Source organism: Microcebus murinus, chromosome 14 (assembly GCF_040939455.1).
Source record: "Microcebus murinus isolate Inina chromosome 14, M.murinus_Inina_mat1.0, whole genome shotgun sequence".
NCBI classification, from domain to species: domain Eukaryota; kingdom Metazoa; phylum Chordata; class Mammalia; order Primates; family Cheirogaleidae; genus Microcebus; species Microcebus murinus.
In genome coordinates, this window is record NC_134117.1 from 54966449 (window position 1) to 54990889 (window position 24441).

At 36.0% G+C, this 24441-nt stretch overlaps 1 protein-coding gene across 1 annotated transcript in view; it reads left to right on the plus strand.

Moving 5' to 3' along the window:
* MCU (mitochondrial calcium uniporter) overlaps nucleotides 1-24441 on the plus strand; it is a 177608-nt gene that overhangs the window by 130027 nt on the left and 23140 nt on the right. The window contains exons 2-4 of the mRNA XM_012762540.3: nucleotides 2470-2539; nucleotides 18985-19155; nucleotides 20279-20383. Of these exons, the coding sequence (XP_012617994.1) occupies nucleotides 2470-2539; nucleotides 18985-19155; nucleotides 20279-20383 (346 nt within the window). The remainder of the gene's footprint in view (nucleotides 1-2469; nucleotides 2540-18984; nucleotides 19156-20278; nucleotides 20384-24441) is intronic.

Below are 24441 nucleotides of genomic sequence, written 5' to 3' on the forward strand. Positions count from 1 at the left end.
AGAAGGAATATGTGCATACCTAAAACAAAGCTAGCACAAACCATTTAGTAAACTATTTTTAAGAAGCAAACAGCAATAAAAACAGAAAGCATGGCATAAACTTTGATAACTGAAAAGAGGTGGGGAACCTGCGGCCTTGGGGCCACATGTGTCCTTCTGGATCCTTGAATGTGGCCTTTTGACTGAATCCAAATTTTACAGAACAAATCCTTTTAATAAGGATTCTGTCGAGGGATCACACTTGAGGATCTGGAGGGCCACATGTGGCCTTGTGGCTGCAGGTTCCAGTCATGATCTTAATATTGGACAAGGCAGTACAAAAAACATTACATGAGGAAAAAGGACATACAAGCTCTGTATGAAAACTTTAAAATGCTTCTTGGGGATACAAATAGAGACTTAAATGGAAAAGCTTATAAGGTTCTTGGGTAAAAAGATTCAAAATTATTTAAGATGTTAGTTTCCCCTTTGTTAATCCATAGAGTTAATATGATCTCAAAACAAAACACTAGCCAACAGTTATTGAACATTTACACTACGCCAGGTACTGCGCTTAGTGCTTTGTATGTATTACTCATTTAGTCACTACAATGACTTTATGTGGGAAATATTAGCATATTACCCTTTGTCCATTCTTTTCAGTAAGGAAACCACGGCACAAAGAGGCTAATGAAATTGCCCAAGGTTGCAGTTAGAGTAAGTTACCGAACCACGATATAAACTCACAATCTGTGTTTTGTACTGTTTTTTGAAACTCATAGGATTGTGTGTGTGTTTAACTAGATAAACTGACTCCAGTGTTCATATGGTGAAACAAATAAGCAAGAATAGCTAGGAAAATTCTTACAGAATAGTATTATAATAATGGGGCTGGGCATGGTGGCTCATGCCTGTAATCACAGCACTATGGGAGACTGAAGCAGAAGGATCACTTGAGTCCAGGAGTTCCAGACCAGCCTGAGCAACATCAAGACCCTGTCTCTATGAAAAATACAAAAAGTAGCCAGGCATCGTGACACTGTCTCAGCTACTTGGGAGGCTGAGGATGGAGGGTCACTTGAGTCCAGGAGTTGGAGGCTACAGCAAGCTATTATCATGCCACTGCCCTCCAGCCTGGGCAACAGAGTGAGAGCCTATTTCTAAAATAATAATAACAAGGGAAAACTAGCCCCACCAGATATTAAAAGGTGTTATAAAACTAGAATGTTAAAACAATGTGGTTACTAAGGCATGAGCAGACAAATCATTTAACAGAAGTTCAGAATTAGATCCAAATTCATACAGGTACTTGGAAGATCATAAAGATAACAGTTCAAATAAGTGAGGAAAAGATGCATTATTCACTATATAGGACACCTAGGTTGTCATTAGAAGGATTCCTCCTTATTGTTGACTAAAATTAATTCCTAATGAATCAAAGATTTAAACCTGTAAAACTAAACTAGCTGTGACCTAGTCTCAAGTAATTTTTAAATGACTTATTTAGATTTTTTAATAAATATCAATCTTACATTTCTGCATGCTCTCATAGGTTGGAAGAAGGTGGGGATTAAAGATAGTCACGTGAAAGATGTTAGTCTATCATATATAGTATTGTTAAGATACATTGTCGTAGAGTCCTAAATAATTTTTCTTTGGACTGATGGAGTAGAATATATCAGGCTCTGTGGCTAATACATTGGATTTTAGTCAGTCAGTGTCTTCCTTTCTTCTTCCTTTAATATTTTTTGTGGCTGGGAAAGTGAATAGTACAAAGCATTTGGCAAGTTAGGAATGTATTCAGTATTCTTTCTGAAATTTGGCTTAATTATGGGAACCTAAATTCCAGACCCACATCCACAGTGACATTACTCTTTGAGGAAGTAGTAATTACTAAAGTGAGTGTGAGTGATTCCCTTCTAACACTCTGAAGGGATAGAGATTAAGGACTCAAGCAGTGAGGTTACTTATCCAAGTTTTTAAAAAAGAGGATGAACGAAAAGACCAGATGCCTACTCAATAGCATTAAATTCATGATACAGTTACTTAATAACTGTCTTATACCTGGTAAGAGATAGGAAGGAAATGCAGGTCTAAATGCTAGCAAGAGGAAGAAGCCATAAAGTTTACTAAAGTAAACTAAAGACTTGATAGCACTTAAAACCAATATTAAGTGTTTTTAAAAGCAGGTAAAAAATTATTTGTATGGTACAATTATTATTCTGTTTAAGGTAACATTTGTACTTATGTGTGTATGTAAATGTTTTAAAATATAATCTTGAAAATATAACAATGTTTACCATTATTAAGATGATAGGAGTTTGAGAGACTTATTTTCTTTTATCTGTATTTTTAAGATTTTCTACAAAGAATACATATTACTTAAGTAATAAAAACACTATTATTTATTAATATTATATACATATACAAATATGTATGTAACATTTGTTGTTCTGTCCTAATAGTAGATGTGTCTTTTGTATTTTCTAGGTGCACCAGAGGCTCTCTTCCTGGCAGAATTTGAGAGTTGTTTATTGCAGTACTGTTGTGCCCTCTGATGGTGAGTTTTGGTAAATTCATTTTTTATGTCTTTCCCTCCCCCCCCCCACCCTTAATTCAGTGTTTCCCATCCTCTACCTAACATAAAAATTTGTAGGGGCCAGACCTGTAACCCTAGCACTTGGGGAGGCTGAGGCAGGAGGATCACGTAAGGCCAGGAGTTTGAGACCAGCCTGGGCAACACAGAAGACCCGTCTCTACAAAATATGTATATAAAAATTTATAAACCATACTCTTACTATTGTGGGCTTGAGGGTCAGAAAGAAAAAGGAGCCTAAAGATGAAAAATAAAATTTGGATGAGGATTCTAGTGAATTTAGAGGGAAAACCAAGAAGATACACTAATAGACCTATCAAAGTCTTCATAAGTGACAAAATGTTTACTACTAATGTTTTAAAACTGGGTATATAATTAATGTGAAGATCACATGAGCACCATCATTTCTTAATCATTGAGGCTTTCCATTGTGAATAATGATCAAGTTCTCCAGGCCCTTTGTGATGCTTAGACAGAAGTAATTCAAAGCCTGAGACCTCCTGCTCTGCTTGTCTTTTTCTTCCCTAAGGCTTAGGACTGTAATATTCTTCTTTCATGTGGGAAGGGATGAACAGATGCTTGGGGACCACATACAATCCTTCGTAAATGTCCATGATGCTACAAACTGGCAACAGGATCTAAGCTTTGGTTGTTTTTACTGTCATGAAGGGAGATGTGTTTACAACTCTTATTGTCAGTCCTCTCAATATTGTACATTTATAATTTGGGTTGCTTGGCTTAGATGTTGCCTGTTAGAAATGTTTCCTCTGTGTAAAGTTTAGTTTGATAGAGCTCAAATTTCAGCCTTCTAAACATTAATTCATTGGCATAGCAACCACTGAAAGAGCATCCTGCAAATTTACAAGGACACTTAAAACTAAAGAAGCCCAGAAGATGAATTGTGTAAATACTAGAATAGAATCCCTTGTATTAATATTTCTTTTAAATTTTTTATTTCAGCATATTACAGGGGCACAAATGTTTAGGTTACATATATTGTCTTTGCTCCACCCATATTGTATTAATATTTACTTTAAAATTAATATTTACAGATATTTGCAGTGTTATCAGAATCCCCTCCCCAAAGCTGTTATCTGAATTTACAGACAGTATGCTCATATTTGCTAAATCCTCTAAACTTAGAGGAAAATCCATTGTGGTTACTCATTTGTGGTATGGAAGGGTTAAAAGGGAAAATAGGCCAGAATCAAAATAAGGAAAACAGTAGTTGACTTTCTTTTTCCTGTCTCTTAAAGACATGAAAAGCTGATATAAAGTAGTACCAATTAATACATAAATTAAAAAGTGGCACTTAGCACTTTGTTGCAGCCAGAGGACAGATAGGTATGTTGCCCCCAGTCAAGACTCAGTATGTACCCAGATACCAAGTACTTGCCATGTGGCCAAGAGCCAGAGGACCATAATGTCACCTGCCCATGCTGCCTACTCTTTTTCCTGCATAAGCGCCTTCAAAGCAGTGGGTGGGTATCTCACTTCCCCCTGGCACTGCCTTGATCCATTAATCAGCCAAATGGGGGCTGTTCATATCTATATATGCCAGCACCTCTCCCAAGTGCTGACTTATTCCATTACCACTGCAGGGAGCCCTCATTAGATAGTTTCAATAGAAAGAGAATTTCTCTCAATGTAAAAAAAAATTGTTCATGGTACTGAATCCTCTCTGCTTTTGCTGAACTAACAGTATTTCACTCAAAAATTTCTAGCCTTTATATTATCTGAAATTGTTATATATTTAATGTCAGTATAAATCAATATATATTCAGTACGTTATATATATTTAACATCAAGTCATATTACAACAGGAAGCTCACGTACCAGTGGTTGTTATGATATTCAATGGCAATTAATTTGAACTAATGAATTCATATTAGAATTGATATTTTAATTTTTTTGTTTTTGTTTTTTTCATGGCCAAATATGAAGCATGTATGGAACTTATATTAGTTTTGCCACTTACTACAGTCACTGTTATCCTACATTCCAGTCCATATGGAGTATTTCGGTTATTCAACAATTGTACTGGGATATCTAGTTAAATGTTATCTCAGGACATAAATGCTAGTAGGTTGTCCTTATGTTGCATGAGGATCTGAAGGCAATATTTTTAAAAAAGCAAAAAAGGATACCAACTTTAAAAATAATGAGTGTCTCCCAAAATTCCTGCCAATACTTTTTGCCCTACTTGAGAAAACCAATTTATATTAGTTATCAAGAAATAGAAGCACAAAGTTATTTGATTTACTGCAGCTTAATGTCCTTACTGCCCCCAACTTATACATCTTTCTTATTTTATACTTCTGAGTTAATTTTACCTTTAGCATATGAGAAAACTTCACATAATACACAGCTACTCCAATAAGTAGGAGTTTGTCCCCAGTAACAGACATTTCTACTATCGTTCACTTCTCTTTCTTTTGATTGCTGGGTCATATTCAGTATCAAATAAGGGCTTGACCCTCACTCATCTTTTAAAAGTATTGAGTCTAAAATACATTATAAAGTTATAATATTTATATACCTAGCATATATACCTATATATACTATCTCTCAGTAATGGCTTGTTAATTATGTTGTTTGGCAAATTTTCTGGTTAAAATTGTAGTAACTGATAAGAAAATATGTAGATTATCTTAAATGTTTAACCTCCCTACCAAAGCAATCATAACAGGTTCTTAATTCTTCTTGAATCATAACTACTTTTGAGGACCTAGTAAAAGCTCTAGCTCTTTCTCCAGAAAAATTTATATATACGCATAGGAAATTTTACATGTAATTTGGTAGTGGTACAGGTTCCCTCAAACCAAACTATGGAATCCTTAGATTCATGGACTCCAACTTGAGAGCTATTTTGGGTACACTGAACACAGTACCCATACTCACACCCATGTTCCCTTTCATGAGAGGCATTATGCTTAGAAGTTAAAAGTATAAGCTTTGTTCTTTTTCCTCCCTCCCTCCCTTCCTTCCTTTTTTTTTTTTTTTTTGGAAACAAGGTCTTACTCTGTCACCCTGGCTAGAGGGCACAACATCACATAGCTCACTGCACCCTCAAATTCCTGGGCTCATATGATCCTCATTCTCAGCCTACCGAGTATCTAGGACTACAGGCAGGTGCCACCATGCCCAGCTTACTTTTCTATTTTTTGTAGAGACAGGGTCTTGCTATTGTTCAGGCTGGTCTCAAACTCCTGGCTTCAAGCAATTCTCCCACCTCAGTCTCTCCAGAGTGTTAGAATTACAGGCATGAGCCACCACACCCAGCCAAGAGTACAAGCTTTGGAGTCAGACAAACCTAGGTTTGCATCCCAGTTCCACCACTTAGCTACCTTGTAACCATAGGCAAGTAATTAACTTCTCAAAACCTGTTCCTTCATCTGTGAAATGGAAATAGTAATAGTTACCATCTCCAAGAGAAAAATGTCCATAAACTATAGAAATAGTACTTACTTTATAAGGCTGGTTGTGGCAGTGTTAAAGATCCCTGATCTATTAATAAAACATGTGGTCTTAGGCTTCTCATTTTAATTTCTTTGTGCCCCAGATCCTCAACTGTAAAATAATTAATAGTAAAATTTTTATGATTGTATGGTTTATACCCTAAAGTCTTTAACCTTCAGGGGTTCCCCTTCATGTTAATGAAAGTTAAGGATGAGAGTAATTCTGCTATAGACAAGTTGACTGTGTAATTTATCATCCAACCCAGGACACTTTTGAGAGTGAAAGGAGTTGCTATTAAAAATTATCAGGGCAAGCCAGTTGTCCTGATAATTTTTAATAGAGTAAACCAGGAAGTACATTCACCCTAGCTACAGGGAAGTGCAAAAGATGAGCTAGAAAAAAAGCAAGGAAAATAGCCTCATCTAGCTTCATTTCTTCATCCAGAAATGGAATCCTACTCAATTAGCCCTATATTAAGAATTGTGCTAGAGAGTTGTTATGTTTATTTTGCACTTAACAAAAGATACAAGATTTCCTTACAAAAATCATTTGAGGCCAGGCGCAATGGCTCATGCCTGTCATCCCAGTACTCTGGGAGGCTGGAGCAGGAGGATTGCTTGAGGCCAGGAATTTGAGACCAGCCTGGGCAACATATCAAGATGCCATCTCTACAAAAAAAAATTTGTTTTAATTAGTTGGGCATGGTGGCACGAGGCTGAAGCAAGATTGCTTGAGCCAAGGAGTTCATGGCTGCATTGAGCTGATCACACCAGTGCACTCCAGTCGAGGGGACAGAGCCAGACTCTGTCTCTAAAAGAAAAAAAAAATATTTGAGGGCAAATTAAGTTAGTGAGAATTCCTGTTTTTAAAATTTTTTTTAATTTAATTTTTCCCTCAAACATCTCTTGATTTCCTAGGAGACTGTCACCCAGGCTGTAATGCAGTGGCATGATCATAGCTCACTGTAACATTAAGCTCCTTAGCTCAAAAATTCCTGTTTAATAATAAACAATCATCTGTTTAGTCAACTCAAGTATAAATAATATATAATTCTTAATCTAAGATCTATGAATGATTTGGGGAACCAGATATATACCCCAGCTTTTTTCTTTGTTTTCTGTCCTATTATTATTGTTTTAAAGCTTTATTTAGATATATTTTACATGCCATAAAATTCACCCATCATGGTGCAGCCATCATAGCAATACAGGTTTAGAACTTGCTTCACTCCTGAAAGCTCCCTTGTTCCCAGTCTTTGCTTCTACCTTCAGCTCTGGGCAACCACTATTCTGCTTTCTGTCTCTATAGTTAAAACTTTCCCAAAAATATCATATAAATGGGCTCATATAAATATGTAGTCTTTTACATCTATCTTCTTTTACACAGCCTACTGCTTTCTTAATGTTCTTTTATTTTGATTGCTGGATAGTATTCCAGTATATAGAAATATCATATTTTGTTTATCCATTCACCAAATTAGGAACATTGTATTGTTTTCCATTCTGAGCGATTAGAAATAATGCTACTGACAATATTTGCTCATAAGTCTTTGTGTGGACATATTTTCATTCCACTTGGGTAGACACTTAGGAATGGAATGATTGTGTGATATTGTTAGTATATGCTTAAATTTTTAATCTGCAAAACTGTTTTCCAACCAGCAACATATAAGTGTTCCAGTTTCCCTATATCCTCCTGAACACTTGGTATGATCAATCTTCTTGACTATAGACACTCTAGTGGATGTGGAGTATTACTTCATTGTGGTTTTATTAATAATTTGTATTTTACTGTTGGCTAATGATGTTGAACATCTTTTCATATGCTTATTAACCATTCATATATTTTCTTTAGTCAAGTATCTGTTCAAACTTATTGCCAATTTTAAAAATGCGACTGTCTTCTTATTATTGAGTTGTAAGAGTTCTTTATATAATCTGTAGTTTTCCCCATTACTTTTAAAAACTGTTTTGGGGGAAAGGAAAGAAAAAATTTTTTTAGTCAAGTTGTGTTATTAATAGCTGTTTTTGTACACGGTTGGAAATTCTGTATTTATTGTCATCATCATATTGAGGACACAGACACAGCTCAACACTGTGTATCTTTAATTCCAACTTTAAAAAAGATTTGATAACAAAAAAGAAATGAAAGTAACGTAGCTGCTTAATCACCAAAGTTGATAGGACACAGAGCCTCAGTATTTTAATGTGGCAGAGTTCTCACCACCCTAAATATAAAGTTAGGAAAACTGAAGCATCCTATATTTTTCCATTTAAAAAATATATCTGACAGTTTGGACTTTTTTTTTTTAAGTAGAAGTTATAGCATGAAACTTTACCAAAATGTGGATGAACTTGTTCCATCACAGGACCCTTTTCCTAAAGGATTCTTTAAGATTGATTTTTCACATTGCCAAGAAAACCAGCCAAATGAAATTGGACAGACCTTTAAACTATATGAGTAGGAGCAAATATATGTCAAATTTCAGATGATGTTATAGATTCCAGGATTGCTGTCATTTTTTCTAATATTTTGATGTAAATTTTGAGGGAATTGGAAACTCCCATTTTTCTCCAAAATGCAACTTGATGAAAAGACTGATACTGCTCTAAGCAGTTAGTTCCTACTTTTTGTCTATTAATAAGCATGTTGACATGATCAAAGGAAAATCCCTAATATGTGAGTCTCTTGTGAAAATTGCAAAGGGTGTTAATATTAATGGCAGTAAACATCTTTGAAAGAGTGTTAAATTTCTTTGCCAAAATAATCACCAAAAAATTTCTTTTGACTGTAAGGAAGATCTTGGAGCTCCCTGCACAGATGGCACATCTTCCAAACTTAGCAACATGCGTACTTACACTGCCTTGGAGGAGAAAGCAGCCCACCCATTGTAATAAGGCATTGCTTTTTTTCATTAGCACATAATGACCTAAATGAAGTCTTGAGTGCTACCACGGAAGTAATCAACTTCATAATAAGAAGGTTTTTAACAAGAAAAAGGATCAAAATATAAAATTCTCCTTTGCTTTGTCAAGCTTTTGGCAGAAATTTTGCTTTTTAAGAGAAAAGAAAGTACAAGGAGGAGTTTATTCATGACTTGATTTACTTGGGGATATTTGGGGCTTTATAAATGAGTATAATCTTCTAATTCAAGACCTAATAGTCATCATTAGGTATTTGGTAGAAAAATTGTAAATCCTTTTAGCCAAGCTGTTGCTCTGAGTAAAGTAGTTAGAAATGGACAACCATGTCAATTTTCCAGTGCTGGAGGAAATATCACTGTAGGCTAGTCATGAATGAAAAGTTTTATCAATTTCTCTGCAGACATTTAGAAAAACTCAGAGCTCTTGAAGATTACCTCCACTCAGAAAACTTCAAAATTGAAATTGGGATTGTATTCTTTTTGCTTGTAATATTACATCAAATGGTGATATGAATTCAATTCTAAGAGTCATAGAGAATCCTTAGGTTCCTTGTATAAGCCTACCCTAGCATTATCTAGCAAAGTGAGCTATGGGAGCTGTGATTGATTGTTACCACATACCTTCCCAGAGTTTTCACTACTACTTTTCATTGAAACTGAAAGCACAACCTTTTGGATATCAAATATGATATTCAACTAACCATGTTCCAAAACCAGGGCCAGTATGTGTCTTCTTTATTCAAGCCAAATAATAGCAGCCTTCCAATTGAAATGTTGTTTCATATAGAACTAAAATTTATTTTCTGATTAATTTATATACTTTATTTCTTTTTTAAAAAGCAAAATGGCCATTAATTTTGGCTTAAAAATTAGGAAAAATGCTTTGGCTTTGTGAACATTTATTTTTTTAAATGTGGCAATATAAAGAAAATCCATTTTCAATGCAATAAGATAAATTCATCTAAAATTTTATGTGTAAATTTTTTGGAATTTTTAAGGAAATAGGGCTAAGGGAGAAGTCCATCAGATTCTCAAACAGATCAATTAACCAAAAATACTAAAAGATACAAATTAACTTGTGTAACTAAAATTTATTTTTAAAGACTATTTTTTAGAGCAGTTTTAGCTTCATAGCACAATTGAAAGGTACAGAGATATCTTATATACTCCCTGTCTCATACACTTACACAGCCTCACCCATTATCAATATCTCCCATCAGAGTGGTACATTTGTTACAACTGGTAAACCTATATTGACACAGCATCATCACCCATTTACATTAGTGTTCAGTCTTGGTGTTTTATAGTCTATAGGTTTGGGGGACATTTATAATGACATACATCCACAATTATAGTATCACACAGAATTGTTTTGCTGCCCTAAAAATCCTCTGTGCTCTACCTATTCATCCCTTCCTCTTCCCTAACCCCTAGTTATTATTAATCTGTTTACTGTCTCTGTAACTTTGCCTTTTCCAGAATGTCATATAGTTGGACTTACATAGTATGTAGCCTTTTCATATTGACTTCTTTCTTAGTAAGGTACATTTAAGTTTCTCCATGTCATTTCATGTCTTGATAGAGTTTTAGAACTGAATAATAGTCTATTATCTAAATGTACCCCAGTTTATTTATCCATTTACCACTTGAACGATATCTTGGTTGCTTCCAAGATTTGGCAATTATGAGTAAAGCTACTATAAATATCAGTCTTCAGGTTTTTGTGTAGACATCATTTTTCAACTCATTTGGGTATATACAAAGGATCATGATTGGTAGGAGTATGTTTAGTTTTGTAAGAAATGCCAAACTGTCTTCCAAAGTAACTATAGCATTTTGCATTCATGCCAGCAATGAATGAGAATTCCTGTTGTTCCACATCCTTGCTAGCATTTAGCATTTAACTTATACTCTTTTCCCCTTGTTGACCTCAGTGGAAGTAGTCATTTTTCTTCTGTTGACCCTTAAAGGGATGATTGGAAATTTTCTCATGTCTGTGTTATGTCATTTTAGACTCAGTTTTTAGACTCTAGATTTTAGGAAAAACAAGAAAAACTATTAAATCAGGCATTTTTGTGTATTGTCATTGAATCTTCTCAACAACCTTGTAAGATTAGTATTCCTGCATTATAGATGAGGTAACTGAGGTTCAGTTATATTCGTTAATGTGCCCATAGATTCAAGGTGTCTCCTCCTTGTTGAACTGAGTACTACCAAATCTGAAATTTCAATACCCATATTTTTTTCTCCTGTTCTCACTGTCTATACTTTAGAATTATATACAGCTTTTAATGCCACCCAGATATTAAAGTGGGCCAAGATTCAATATATTATTAAGGTTATTTTCACAGTGGCACCATCAAAAGCATTATTATTAAAAGAAAAAAATTGGAACAATATATTAGGACAGGATTTCATTTTTAGAAAACCAAAGTAAAATCTTTAAGTATCAATAGAATAAGTAGATGAATGGAAGGGAGGAGATGATCTTTTACTTCACACAAAGGCTTTTGACATTTATGAAAAATTAGTTATTTTCATAAACTGATTTTAAATTAGCACAAGGTACACAGTACAACTATTTAACAGAAGACTAATAACACTGTATGCTAAAAGATAATTTGTAACCTTAAGTGGTTTTACAGCTTTTATCATTGAAGCCTCACAATAACGTCATGGAAATAGTTTTTACATACAGAGATTTAGTTGTACAAATACTAGTTAACTTGTCCTACACAATGACACATAGTTGATTAAGATTAATTTGTATTTCTGGTTAGAAATTCAAACAACTGGATTTATCAAACTGCTGAAATCAAGATGATTTGATAATTGGGATGCATATATTGATACGGAAAATATTTTCTACCTAACTATTTACATGTGCTTTTCAAAATGATTATTTTTCAAATTATAATATGTGACAGATTTAGTGTTTCCAATTTATTGGTATATTATAAATAATTCAAAGAGAAATTTAATTCTTTTACATATTTAAGTAGATTTGTCTGAGGTTATTGTAAAGTAAGCACATTTTGTTTATACATATTAATAATAGATATCCTGAGGATATTTTTGCCAGAATGTATAAGGAATCTCCTTACTGTCACCAAAGTATATATTTAGCTTTTTCTCTGTTGAAATAATAATCATATGTTTGTCTAACATATCCTAATTTAACAAAAAAGCATATGAACTTCTAGAATTGTGCTTATGAATATAAAAGTGATTATTAAAGATAAATTATTTGAATGTACCTAGGCATAAAACTAGTAAAAATAATAAGTAAGATATTTATTGGACAGAATAAATTTTATCAAAGGACATAGAAGATGATAGGAATAAATGCAGAGTTATATATACCATTTTTTTTTTTTTTTTTGAGACAGAGTCTCGCTTTGTTGCCCAGGCTAGAGTGAGTGCCATGGCATCAGCCTAGCTCACAGCAACCTCAAACTCCTGGGCTCAAGCAATCCTTCTGCCTCAGCCTCCCTAGTAGCTGGGACTACAGGCATGCGCCACCATGCCCGGCTAATTTTTTCTATATATTTAGTTGGCCAACTTTCTTTCTATTTTTAGTAGAGATGGGGTCTTGCTCTTGTTCAGGCTGGTCTCAAACTCCTGAGCTCAAACAATCCACCCACCTCGGCCTCCCAGAGTGCTAGGATTACAGGCATGAGCCACTGTGCCCGGCCTATACCATGTTAATAGATACAAAGACAACATTGTAAATTGTCTGTTTTCCTCAAATGAATTTATAAATTCAATGCAATGCTAATCAGAGCCCCAACATGAACTGATAAACTTAATTAAAAATTTATATAAAAGAGTAAAACTATACAGACAACTAAGAAAATTTGCAATAGGAAAACAAGGAGGCATGGTTTACCTAAAGCTCATATTTTTTTTTGTTTTGGGGTGGATACTCACCACTATACTAATAAGGAAATAGCACATATTAAGTCATATTTTTGAAACTACAATAATCAAAACAGTGAAATATTGGTGCAGGAAAGATTATTGGATCAGATTAGAAAAACCTTTCATATATGGAAATTTGACATGATAGAATTAGCATTGCAAATCAGAAGAGAAAGAACACACTATTCAATAAATGATGCTGTTACAATTGACTTCTCTACATTATCAAAGTAAATTTCAAATGACTTAAGGAGTAAAAGGTGAAACACAAAGTTTTAAAAGGAAAAAAATTGTACATCAGAAACTAAAACCATTGAGTAGTGCAGCGAACTCTCTCTTAGCCTTTTTTTGGTTTATAATAGGGTGGGGTAAATCTGGTTTTTCAATGGACAAATTGTGGTATATAGTCATACACTGCATAACAACTTTTCAGTCAACAATGGACCACATATATGATAGTGGTCACATAAGATTATAATACTCTATTTTTACTATACTTTTTCTATATTTAGATACACAAATACTTACCATTGTATTACAGTTGCCTACAGTATTCAGTATGGTAACATGCTGTACAGATTTGTAGCCTAGGAACAATACCTAGATACTTAGATGGTATAGTCTATTACACACCTAGACTACATAGCCTAGTTATGTAGTAGGCTATACCAGTTAGGTTTAAGTACAACCTATGATGTTTGCACAGTGGTGAAATCATCCCCATCATTAAGCAAGGTGTGATTGTATTCATACAATGAAATTCTGTATAGGAGTTTAAGTGAATGATCCAGAAATATGATTCAACTTGGATAAATCTCAAAGCAGTAATGAGCATAAAAGGCAAGTTGCAATCCCATGTTAGCTAAGGCTGCAGTTATCTGAAGGCTTGACTGGGGGTGAAGGATCCAATTTTAAGGTGACTCACTAATGTGGCTGACAAATTCAAACTGGCTTTTGGTTGGAAGCACCATTTTTTCTCCATGTTGGCTTCTCCATAGAGCTGTAGGATTGTTCTCACTATGTGGTGACTGGTTTCTCCCAGAGCAAGTGACCCAAGAGAACAAGGAAGAAGCTACAAAGTCTTTTATGGCATAGCCTTGGAAGATATACACCATCACTTCTGCTGTATTCTACTGGTTATACAGACCAGCCCTGATTTGATGTAGGATGGGACTACATAAGAGCATGAGTATAGACAATCCCTGACTTAAGATGGTTCGACTTACGATTTTTTCAACTTTATGATGGGTTTATCAGGGTATTAAATGCATTTGTGACTTACAATGAATTTATCAAGATGTAACACCATCGGAAGTTGGGAAGCATCTGAACTGTCTTTATCCATTTTCTGCTACTATAACAAAATACCATAGACTGGTGATTTATAAAGAGAAAAGATTTATTTGAGCCACAGTTCTGAAGACTGGGAAATCCAAGATTGAGAAGTCACATCTGGTGAGGGCCTTCTTGCTGTGTCGTTACATGTCAGAAGGCATCACATGGTGAGGAAGTATTCCCAGGAGACAGAGAGGGAAATCAAGCTGAACTCATCCTTTTTATCAAGAACCCACTCCCATGATAACTAACCTATTTCTGTAATAACAGCAAAAATCCATTGGGAGGGTAGAATTCTCATGATCTGATTATCTCCTACCTCTCAACACTGTTATAATGGCAATTAAATTTCATGATTTTTAGGAGGGACAATCAAACCAAGCAAATACCTATAGGTAAGGATCATAGCCATCTTGAAGGCTGGTTATCACAATACTATATATTGTGTGTTGAGATATATGTGTATGCACATATGTGTGTCTTGCCTGCCTGCCTGCTTGTATGTATGTATATATCATGGATGGGAATGATAAATATCAACTACTAACTTTAGGATATGGTTTCCTTAGGAGAAAGAAAGATCACCCTTTCTTTGGTGTGAAAAATAAAACTGAAGTAAGGCTATAATAAAGTAGGACTCCAATTACAATGTAGCTGATACATGAAGGAGGTGCTGGTGGCCTGGAATAAGATGGTGGTAGAGAGAGAATTGGAAGGATTACCGATGTTTTAAAAATAGAATGAAAAGACATGATGACTGATTAGATATGAGGAATATTAGGTTCTCACTCTAAGAACAGTCAGGGCTCGGCATGGTGGCTCATGCTTGTAATCCTAGCACTCTGGGAGGCCAGGGCAGGAGGATCACTTGAGGTCAGGAGTTCAAGACCAGCCTGAGCAAGAGTGAGACCCCCATCTCTACTAAAAGTAGAAAAAATCAGCTGGGCATGGTGTTATGTGCCTGTAATCCCAGCTCCTGGGAGGGGCTGAGGCAGAAGGATTGCTTAAGCCCAGGAGTTGGAGGTTGCAGTGAGCTATGATGACGCCACTGCACTCTAGCTGGGGCAGCAGAGTGAGACTCTGTCTCAAAAAAGAAAGAAAGAAAGAAAGAAAGAAAGAAAGAAAGAAAGAAAGAAAGAAAGAAAGAAAGAAAGAGAGAGAGAGAGAGAGAGAGAGAGAGAGAGAGAGAGAGAGGGAGGGAGGGAGGGAGGGAGGGAGGGAGGGAGGGAGGGAAGGAAGGAAGGAAGGAAGGAAGGAAGGAAGGAAGGAAGGAAGGAAGGAAGGAAGGAAGGAAGGAAGGAGAGAGAAGGAAGGAAGGAAGAAAAGAAGGAAGGAAGGAAGAAAAGAAGGAAGGAAGGAAGAAAAGAAGGAAGGAAGGAAGGAGAGAGAAGGAAGGAAGGAAGGAGAGAGAAGGAAGGAAGGAGAGAGAAGGAATAGTCAGGGATAACAGGTAATTTTCTGACCTAGAAGAAAATGATTTCTTAAACAAATGATGTGATCCAAATTGCACTGGGTTGAACTGGATGACCTTACAAATATTTAACCTTACTGGACTTTATTATTCTTAGCTGTAAAAATAAAGGGAGGGGGGGGTGTTTGTATGATCTCTCTTGGCTTCCAACACTAAAATTCTATGACTGTATCTCACATTTGTGATACAGAATATTACAGAAAGGAGGGTGGAAAGAAACAGACAATAGCAAAATTATAAGCCACTGAAAGAATCTGTCATATGAAGTTCAGCTCCAAGCAGCTTTGCAGAAAACACCCCACATGTGCTTCCTTATTTCACCAGTTCCCTTTCATATTAAGTCCTCAAGATATAGACAGTCATGTTTATAAGGCGATATATTTTAGTGGAGCTTTTACCCATTATTTTGAACACCAACCAACCTGCTGTATGTATTTTTGTAAGCATTTTTTAAACATTTGACCAAATAACAAGCATTTGTATTTTATGACTGTCTTTCAGCTCCTAATGCCTCAAAGGCTTTTTTAGAAATTTGTTCCTTTTTCAACAACAAATGTTTATAGTTCCTGCACTACTTTTCTTAGTCTGCAAAATTCCATGGCATTTTGTTTTTATGCCTTAATCTGTTGTCATGTTTTGGCTCTGAGTGTTTGAATTGAGTGTCCCATAATTTCTAGGTTTCTTTGAGGAATACTGCTATGGAACATACTTAGATTATTTCTAATTTTATTGATACGGAAATCAAAGCAAAAGAGCAAAAAAATCCAAAGAGCCACTTGATGCAGTTTATACTTTAAAAGAATATTTTGTCTCTAGAGAATAGTAGCTGACAACTGTCATTAGCTTTTAAATGCCCATCTGACTTCACTACACAAAGCCTTTTATTGTTTATATTATTAAACTTAAGAGAGGAACTTTGGTAATTATTCAACTTGAGCTGCAACCCAAGAAATCTAACATTTACATTACAATCTAGTATGTGGGAAAGGAGACCTAGGTATTTATTTCAAAAGCAGTATTATAATAAAAGTTTGTTAGCTCAGAAATATGTTATTTCGTGTAGAGTTTCTCAAAGCTTTCATATTTCATTCCCTTGAAAGGCATCATGCTCTCTAAAGGAAAAAGTTAAACTAGGCATGAAAGACCTTCATTTTCTCTGTTGACTTTGTCTCAGCTATTTTAAAACAGTCACCCCCAGGCACTTACCTGTGAAACTGATGTTTTAGTGAAATCATTCAAATGTCATGTGTTTCAGACTCAGATTCCTATCATTTATTTAAATTCAACTCTATGTACTTCTTGAGATCTGTGGTTAGATACTCATTTTCACATATAGAAAAGGTATAATGGGGAATAAAAATACCAAGTGAATAAATTAATCACCTAATTTTATGATACCATCATCATTATTCCCTATAGAAAGAGATAGAAATATTCATGTTAGTGGCTCTGACTTCAAGGAAACAGTGGATTGATTGCTAAGGATTCTTTTAGAAATGACAAGGAAAATTTAAGGACCGGTTTTTCACATATCTTTAGATTATTGCAAGCTTTAGATCATGCATGCTGTGCATTAAATTCAAATATAATCTATGGTAATAAAAATCAGATCAGTGGTTAACCAGGGATTAACTGGGATGGGGCTCAGGGAATTTGGGGGAATCATAGAAATGTTCTTTATCTTGTGTCAAAAATCATCAAACTTCCATTTCAAATAATAAACTATGCCTCAATTAGTATTTTGGTTTTTTCAAATCATGACAGATTTTAGTGTGAAGCTTTTGTATACACTGTAGGCCTTACAAATTACTGGAACAGTCAAGGAAATAAGATGTAAATGACTACAACTATGGAAAGTTTGATGCATGTGAAATCTCCAAAACATTAGTCTCACATATTTCTTCTAAACTGTTTAATTAGAAGGGATAGGAATCCTTAGAAGCATAATAGAATGTACCTTTGACTCTTAAAAGACACTAATAAAGAAACATTATCACTTATGTATCAGGCAGTATGCTCAGTGTTTTAAATTGTGTCTTTCATTTATGCCTCATAAGAGCTGTGTGAGTTCAGGATTAAACCCATTTTATAATGAAAAAAGTGAGGCTCAGAGAAGTTGCATATGTCCAAAGTTACAAAGCCAGGATTCAGTCCCAAATTTGACTCCAAAGCCTTTTGTCTTTCCTCAGTGCCAACATCATCTTTAAATGCTTAGTTGCTTATGTAAAAAATTTTGATTTAAAGATGTATTTATCTACCAAATTCATTTGAAAATTATTCTGAAAGAGGGTTATACTGACATTTATTTTACTGACTAAAGCTCTGTAAATCGAAAGGAAAAAGGTAAGGAAATTCAGAACTCTGTGCCATACCGTCTTAAAAGATCCCTTTAATTGTATTGTTTATTATAATGTTTCCCTTCATAACATTTTGTTATAAAATCTTAATTGAGCTTTGGCTTCTAGCTAAGCTCAGGAAGATGTTCAAGAGCAAATGAAAGGACCAGCTTGAGCAAGAGCAAGACCCCATCTCTACGAAAAATAGAAAAATTAGCCAAGTGTGGTAGTGCATGCCTGTAGTCCCAGCTACTTGGGAGGCTGAGCCAGGAGGATGGCTTGAGCCCAGGAGTTGGAGGTTGCAGTGAGCTATGATGACACCACTACACTTTAGCCTGGGTGACACAATGATACTCTGTCTCAAAAAAAAAGAAAAGAAAATGAAAGGAATTTATTTTTATTATATCATGATATGTCCATGCTGTATAATAGAATGCTTACTTCTCACCTTGGATATAATATAGTATTAGTACTGTATATATATGAGTTGACTGTCCTGGAATAAGAGTCTCACTTATTAGTATAGTTTAAGAAAATGTCATTCCCCAGAGATTCTTGAAAGCTCTGAATTCTAAGAGCCACCTACTATAGGCTTGGGGTCTGGTCCAGCAATCTCTGGCTACCTAATAAAATCTTACTAAATGAAACCAGGTTTTGTAGACACCAATACCAAGAACTTTACCTCATATTCCTAGGAAAGCCTCAACCTTCTGACCCTCTCAGAAGATAATTCCTCAACTCTTTTATCATATCTGAAAAATAAGTTATATGATCCATTTGATCTTACATAAGCCAGTTCCCAGAATAACCTTCAACCAAAGCACAAGGATATTTCTCAGACTTTCTTTGAAAACATTTTAAACCATGCTAATAATAATAGTAGACTCCCGTGTATGAATAGTAATAATGTGACTTTAACCTACGATGAAATCTAATTATATGTTTGTGGATCTTTTTCCTTCAGATGTGACAGTGGTTTATCAAAATGGGTTACCTGTGATATCTGTTAGGCTACCATCCCGGCGTGAACGCTGCCAGTTCACACTCAAACCTATCTCTGACTCTGTTGGTGTGTTTTTACGACAATTACAAGAAGAGGATCGGGGAATTGACAGAGTTGCCATCTATTCACCAGGTATAGTCACTTTCATTATTAATTCCCTCCCACTCCTCATTTCAACCCCAAACCATTTCTAAACACATACATACACACACATGTCACTGCAAAAGAATCCTATACTGTTAACTTTAGAAAATATTTTTTTAACTAGCAACTGCCAGGAGAGAAAGTAATTTCTTTCCCAGTGGTTCTCATAACATAATTGTTCAGTTTTTGGCAAATGTATATTCGTAGGAAATCTCATTCAAAAGCAACTCATATACAATCCATGGGCGAGGATGAACAACCAGTCACATTTTATATCATTAAGACCTTCTATCATTACCTTGGGTGTAGAATAAATTTTTCCAGTAATTGAGCCCTTATCTCTGGCAATATGAAATATTAGGACTTCTTTTTAGATCTTCTCATGTCTTTCACATAAAAGTTTACCAAAATAAAGGAGTATATAATTTGAAAAAAATATAAAAAGGCACTAAAATTCACATTTGATATAACATGTTTCATTTATCTATATTTTAAGTGTCCTTTTACTTTGAAAAAAACTTGAAAGATTAGTCCAGTAAGTACCCATTTACCCTTCTCCTAGATTTACCAATTGTTAACAGTTGCCACGTTGCCATGCTAAATAGTTTAAGTGTACTTAATTCCCAGTTAATCTAGCAACATAATTAGTAGACCAGCATGGTATACTTTGCCAACGCTATCATCTGTCCCTACTGAACTATTAGCAACTAATCAGTGACTATATTGAAAAGTATTATATGTTAGAAAATATTGTTTTTTCACTCAACCAGCTTCTATCATAGACAAATGTAAGAAGTCCATACAGCTCTCTCAGGGACCCTAGATTTCCAGCTGACACCTATACAGATCTATGACCACTAATTATTTTACTTGTTTATACAATTCATCTGGAAAAACATGTTGTTAAATCTTCACAGACTTAAGGGCTAAAAACAAAGAGCTTTTTAGACAATCTAAACTTTTTTTAGCATAGAACTGGGGGATGAGACAAAAAGTTAGCTGAAATTTAAGGGAAGTGGCAATTTTTAAAATCTATTTTGAGGATTGCATTTTCCTGATCATTCTTGAATAATTATGGACATATGACAAGTTTCATTTAATATTTTCACAGATGGCGTTCGAGTTGCTGCCTCAACAGGGATCGACCTCCTCCTCCTTGATGACTTTAAGCTGGTCATTAATGACTTAACATATCATGTACGGCCACCAAAAAGAGGTAAAAATAAGTAGCCTTGATAAGGTCACAGAAATGTGGAAAGGGCTTTTGAAAAGAAATTTATTTTTCCTAGGTAACCCTGAGAGAGAGAATATTAAAAGAACACTGAAAGTTTTACATTCAGATAAGCACTATTTCATTTAGAGAGCTCATTGAGTACCTGGTACTTGGCAAGTACATTGACTAAAACCACTTATTAATAGATTTGACCTAGATACCAGAATGCTTTATTATCTGACATTGTTACTCTGTTTCACATAATTAAATGTCCTACATCAGCAGTCCCCAACCTTTTTGGTACCAGGGATCAGTTTCATGCAAGATAATTTTTCCACGGTGGAAGTAGGGGAGCAGAGCTCAGGTAGTGATGCAAGCAATGGGAAGCAGCTGTAAATACAGATGAAGCTTCGCTCACTCCCCCACTGCTCACCTCCTGTTGTGTGGCCTGGTTCCTATGTTTCATGGAAGACAGTTTTTCCACAGATGGCGTTGGGGGTCTGGGGGGTGGGAGAGTTGGAGGTCAAGTGGTGATATGCACCTGGTTCTTAACAGGCCATGGACCGGTACTAGCTGCCGCCTAGGGATGGGGGACTGCAGTCCTACATAACTTAAGCTCTTTCCCTCCATATAGGCTAAAAGTCATATTATTTTAATAACATTACAAGGACAAATCATTTTAAAATAAACTATGAGATTCCCTGTTCTTTTAAACATTGTGACAGGTATTAATCCCCCTTTTTTCCCTGATGATTCGAGGTCAGCAGTCTGAAAATCAATTATTGTACAATAATAATCTTTAGGAACTTCTGACATATATGCTTTTGTCTGCAAAGTGAGGTGCTCACCAGGTGCGTATTTTAAGAACATGCCAAAAAATTCAGTCAAGATAAATATTGTTGTTGTTGTTTTTTTGTTTTTGTTTTTTTTGAGACAGTCTCATTCTGTTGCCCAGGCTAGATACCACAGCATCAGCTTAGCTCACCGCAACCTCAAACTCCTGGGCTCAAGCAATCCTTCTGCCTCAGCCTCCAAAGTAGCTGGGACTACAGGCATGCACCACCATGCCCAGCTAATTTTTTTCTATATATTTTTTAGTTGGCCAATTAATTTTTTTCTATTTTTTTTAGTAGAGACTGGGTCTCACTCTTGCTCAGGCTGGTTTCGAACTCCTGACCTTGAGTGATCCTCCCACCTTGGCCTCCCAGAGTGCTAGGATTACAGGCATGAGCCACTACGTCTGGCCAGATAAATATTGTTTTAATGCACTATTATTAAAAAACAAAGGTAATGCAAAAAAATCCCTAATGAACAAAATATCAAAATTTAAAATAAAGACAGAGTCAGTATTACTAATTTTTCATTTCATCCCAAGCTCCAGTATGGCTCTGCGTGGTACAATGCTAAATAGCCCTCTAAAATAGCATTTTGAGTATCTCTCTTTTGGCCACATTTCTCTCTTTGTTCTTGATATTCATTGTTACTGCTATTGTTAATGTTCCTTCCACTATGATCCCTCCCTCTACCAGCCTCGTACGACATTCCTTCTTTTCAATCTTGGGTCTAACATAAAAAAAGTTTTAACTTTTAAAAATTGGGTCTAACATAGAAAAAGTTCTGAGCGAAGGCCTATGTATTAAATGCCTCCATAATCTGGTCCACATCTACCTTTTAAAATTTTCTCTTTTCCTCCTGCATGTAACTTACTTTTTCTTCACTGTATATTCCTTTGTGATTTCCTGAACTATGCCTCATTCTTTGCCATCTCAGTATTTGTTCACCTTTCCCTCCCTAAGATGTCTTTCTCCTTTCTTCTTACCTTGTATTTCCTCATGTCAAAATCGTCAGTGTCAGCTCTTCCATGAAGCCTTTAATGATCCTCTTCTTCTTTCTCTGACTCTCAACCACCGGAAGTGATTAATCTCTTCTCTGAATTCTGCTTATTCCTTTTCTTTGTAAATGCTCTGGGGGAGTGCACTGTTATTTTGTATTCCCCATTGATTCATTCTCTATTGAGTTAATTAAATGAGTTAACTGGGTAGCATTTGGTTGTTCAGAGGCCAATAGGTTATTGAGAAGTAGCTAGCTGGGCAAAAGTGTAGAAAAAGATATAGAAAAGTATCCTTCAAATAGTAAGAATAGAAAAATATTCTTAAAATACGTTTGACATTTGAACAACAGGAGTTTGAATTGCATGGATCCGCTTATACACAGATTTTTTTCAAGAAATTGGAAAATGTTTTAGAGATTTGTGACAATTTGAAAAAACTCAAAGACAAACCGCATAGCTTAGAAATGGCAAAAAAAAGTTAATAAGTTAGACATGTTATGAATGCATAAAATACATGTAGATATTAGTCTTTTATCATTTACTACCATAAAATATATACAAATCTATTATAAAAAGTTAAAATTTATCAAAACTTACCCATACACTTGTAGACTGTACATAGTGCCATTCACAGGAAGAAATGTAAACAAACGTAAAGAAATGTAAAGATGCAATGTTAAATCATAACTGCATGAAATTAACTGTAGTACTTAGTATGCTACTGTAATAATTTCATAGCTGCCTCCTGTTGCTATTGTGGTGAGTCAAGAGTCGCAAGTATCCACTTAAAATGCCATGTGATGCTTATCATCTCTGCATAAGCAGTTCTTCTCTCCAGTAAATTGCATATTGCAGTGTGATCTCTCGTGATCATTGCATATCTCCCATCATATTTAGTGCAATACCATAAACCTTAGTGTTTGTGTATTTATTTAAATACAAAACAAATTTATACAAAATTAAATACAGTCCTCTCCCAGAGCTACCTGACTCTTCTGGGAGGAGCATACCTCCGTGGAGTCAAGTCCCTGGCACAACTACACCTCCCCTGCTGGAGCATTTCAGCCACAGCCCCCAGGCATTCTGGGAGCCCAGCATGCAAAGGTTAGGGCTTTCTCTGCCATAGGGAGGCCAGAAAGGTAGCTGGGAATTCTGACACTGTTGGGTGCCCCAAGGACACAAACTATCACTTCTGCTGAGGTAGGGCAAAGTTAGCAGTTCTCTTCCCAAGCTGCCTGCTTCTGCTGAGAGGAGCTTACCCTCCCTGGAGGCAAGTCCCTGGTACAACTACCCCTACCCCACCATAGCGTTTCAGTGGCAGGCTCCAGGCATTTGGCATTCTGGGACCCCAGCACACAATGGTTTGAGCTTTATCCATCACCTCTGCTGCAGCTGGGCCAGGAAGGAAGCTGGGAATTGGGACGCTCTTGAGTACCCCAAGAACAAAAACTACCATCTCCACTGAGGGAGGGAAGGGTGAGCAGTCCTTGCCTTTAGTTGCCTGCCTCTGTTGGGAAAAGCCTGTCCTACCTGGATGCAAATCTGTGACATAACTGCCACTACTACCCCCTCACCTGAGCATTTCAGCCACAGCCCACAGCCATTCTAGTAGCCCAGTACACAGTGGGTTGAGCTGCCTCCACCACCACTGCTGCAGCTGGGCCAGGGTGGGAGCTGGAAATCTGGGCACTTTTGTGCCCCTGAAAGAGAACACAGTCACTGCCAACATAGGGAAATGTGAGTGGCTTGTGTGCTCCACAGCTAGCTGCCTGCCTCTACTAATCTCACCAAGAGAGGCCTGCCCATCCTGTGGCAGGCTCACAGTGCATCTGCCCATCTCTTGCCTGAGCATTCTTCCAGACCAGGAGATCACCCTGCCCCTCTCTATCACAGCTAGCACCTAAACTCAGCTCAGTCTTGGTCTGGTCCCCCCAGGACTCAAGCATGGCATCCAGAGGCCTCGGGACTGGGAATTACCTAACCTAGTCCACCACCACTGGCACCTGCAAAATAGTTTCAAATTTTGTTTTCACCTTATTATCATCCTCTCCTTGAGGGAGGAAGGTATTGCTGGCATGCAAGGCAGCACCACTTTTTCAACTGACTAGAGTCAGAGAGCAGTTTGAATTTCTGTATTTAATTTCTGTTTTCATCTAGATGAATAAGCATGTTCTCTGCACTACATTGTAACTCTTTAGAGAAAAGACTAAATGGAGGAAAGAAGTAGAAG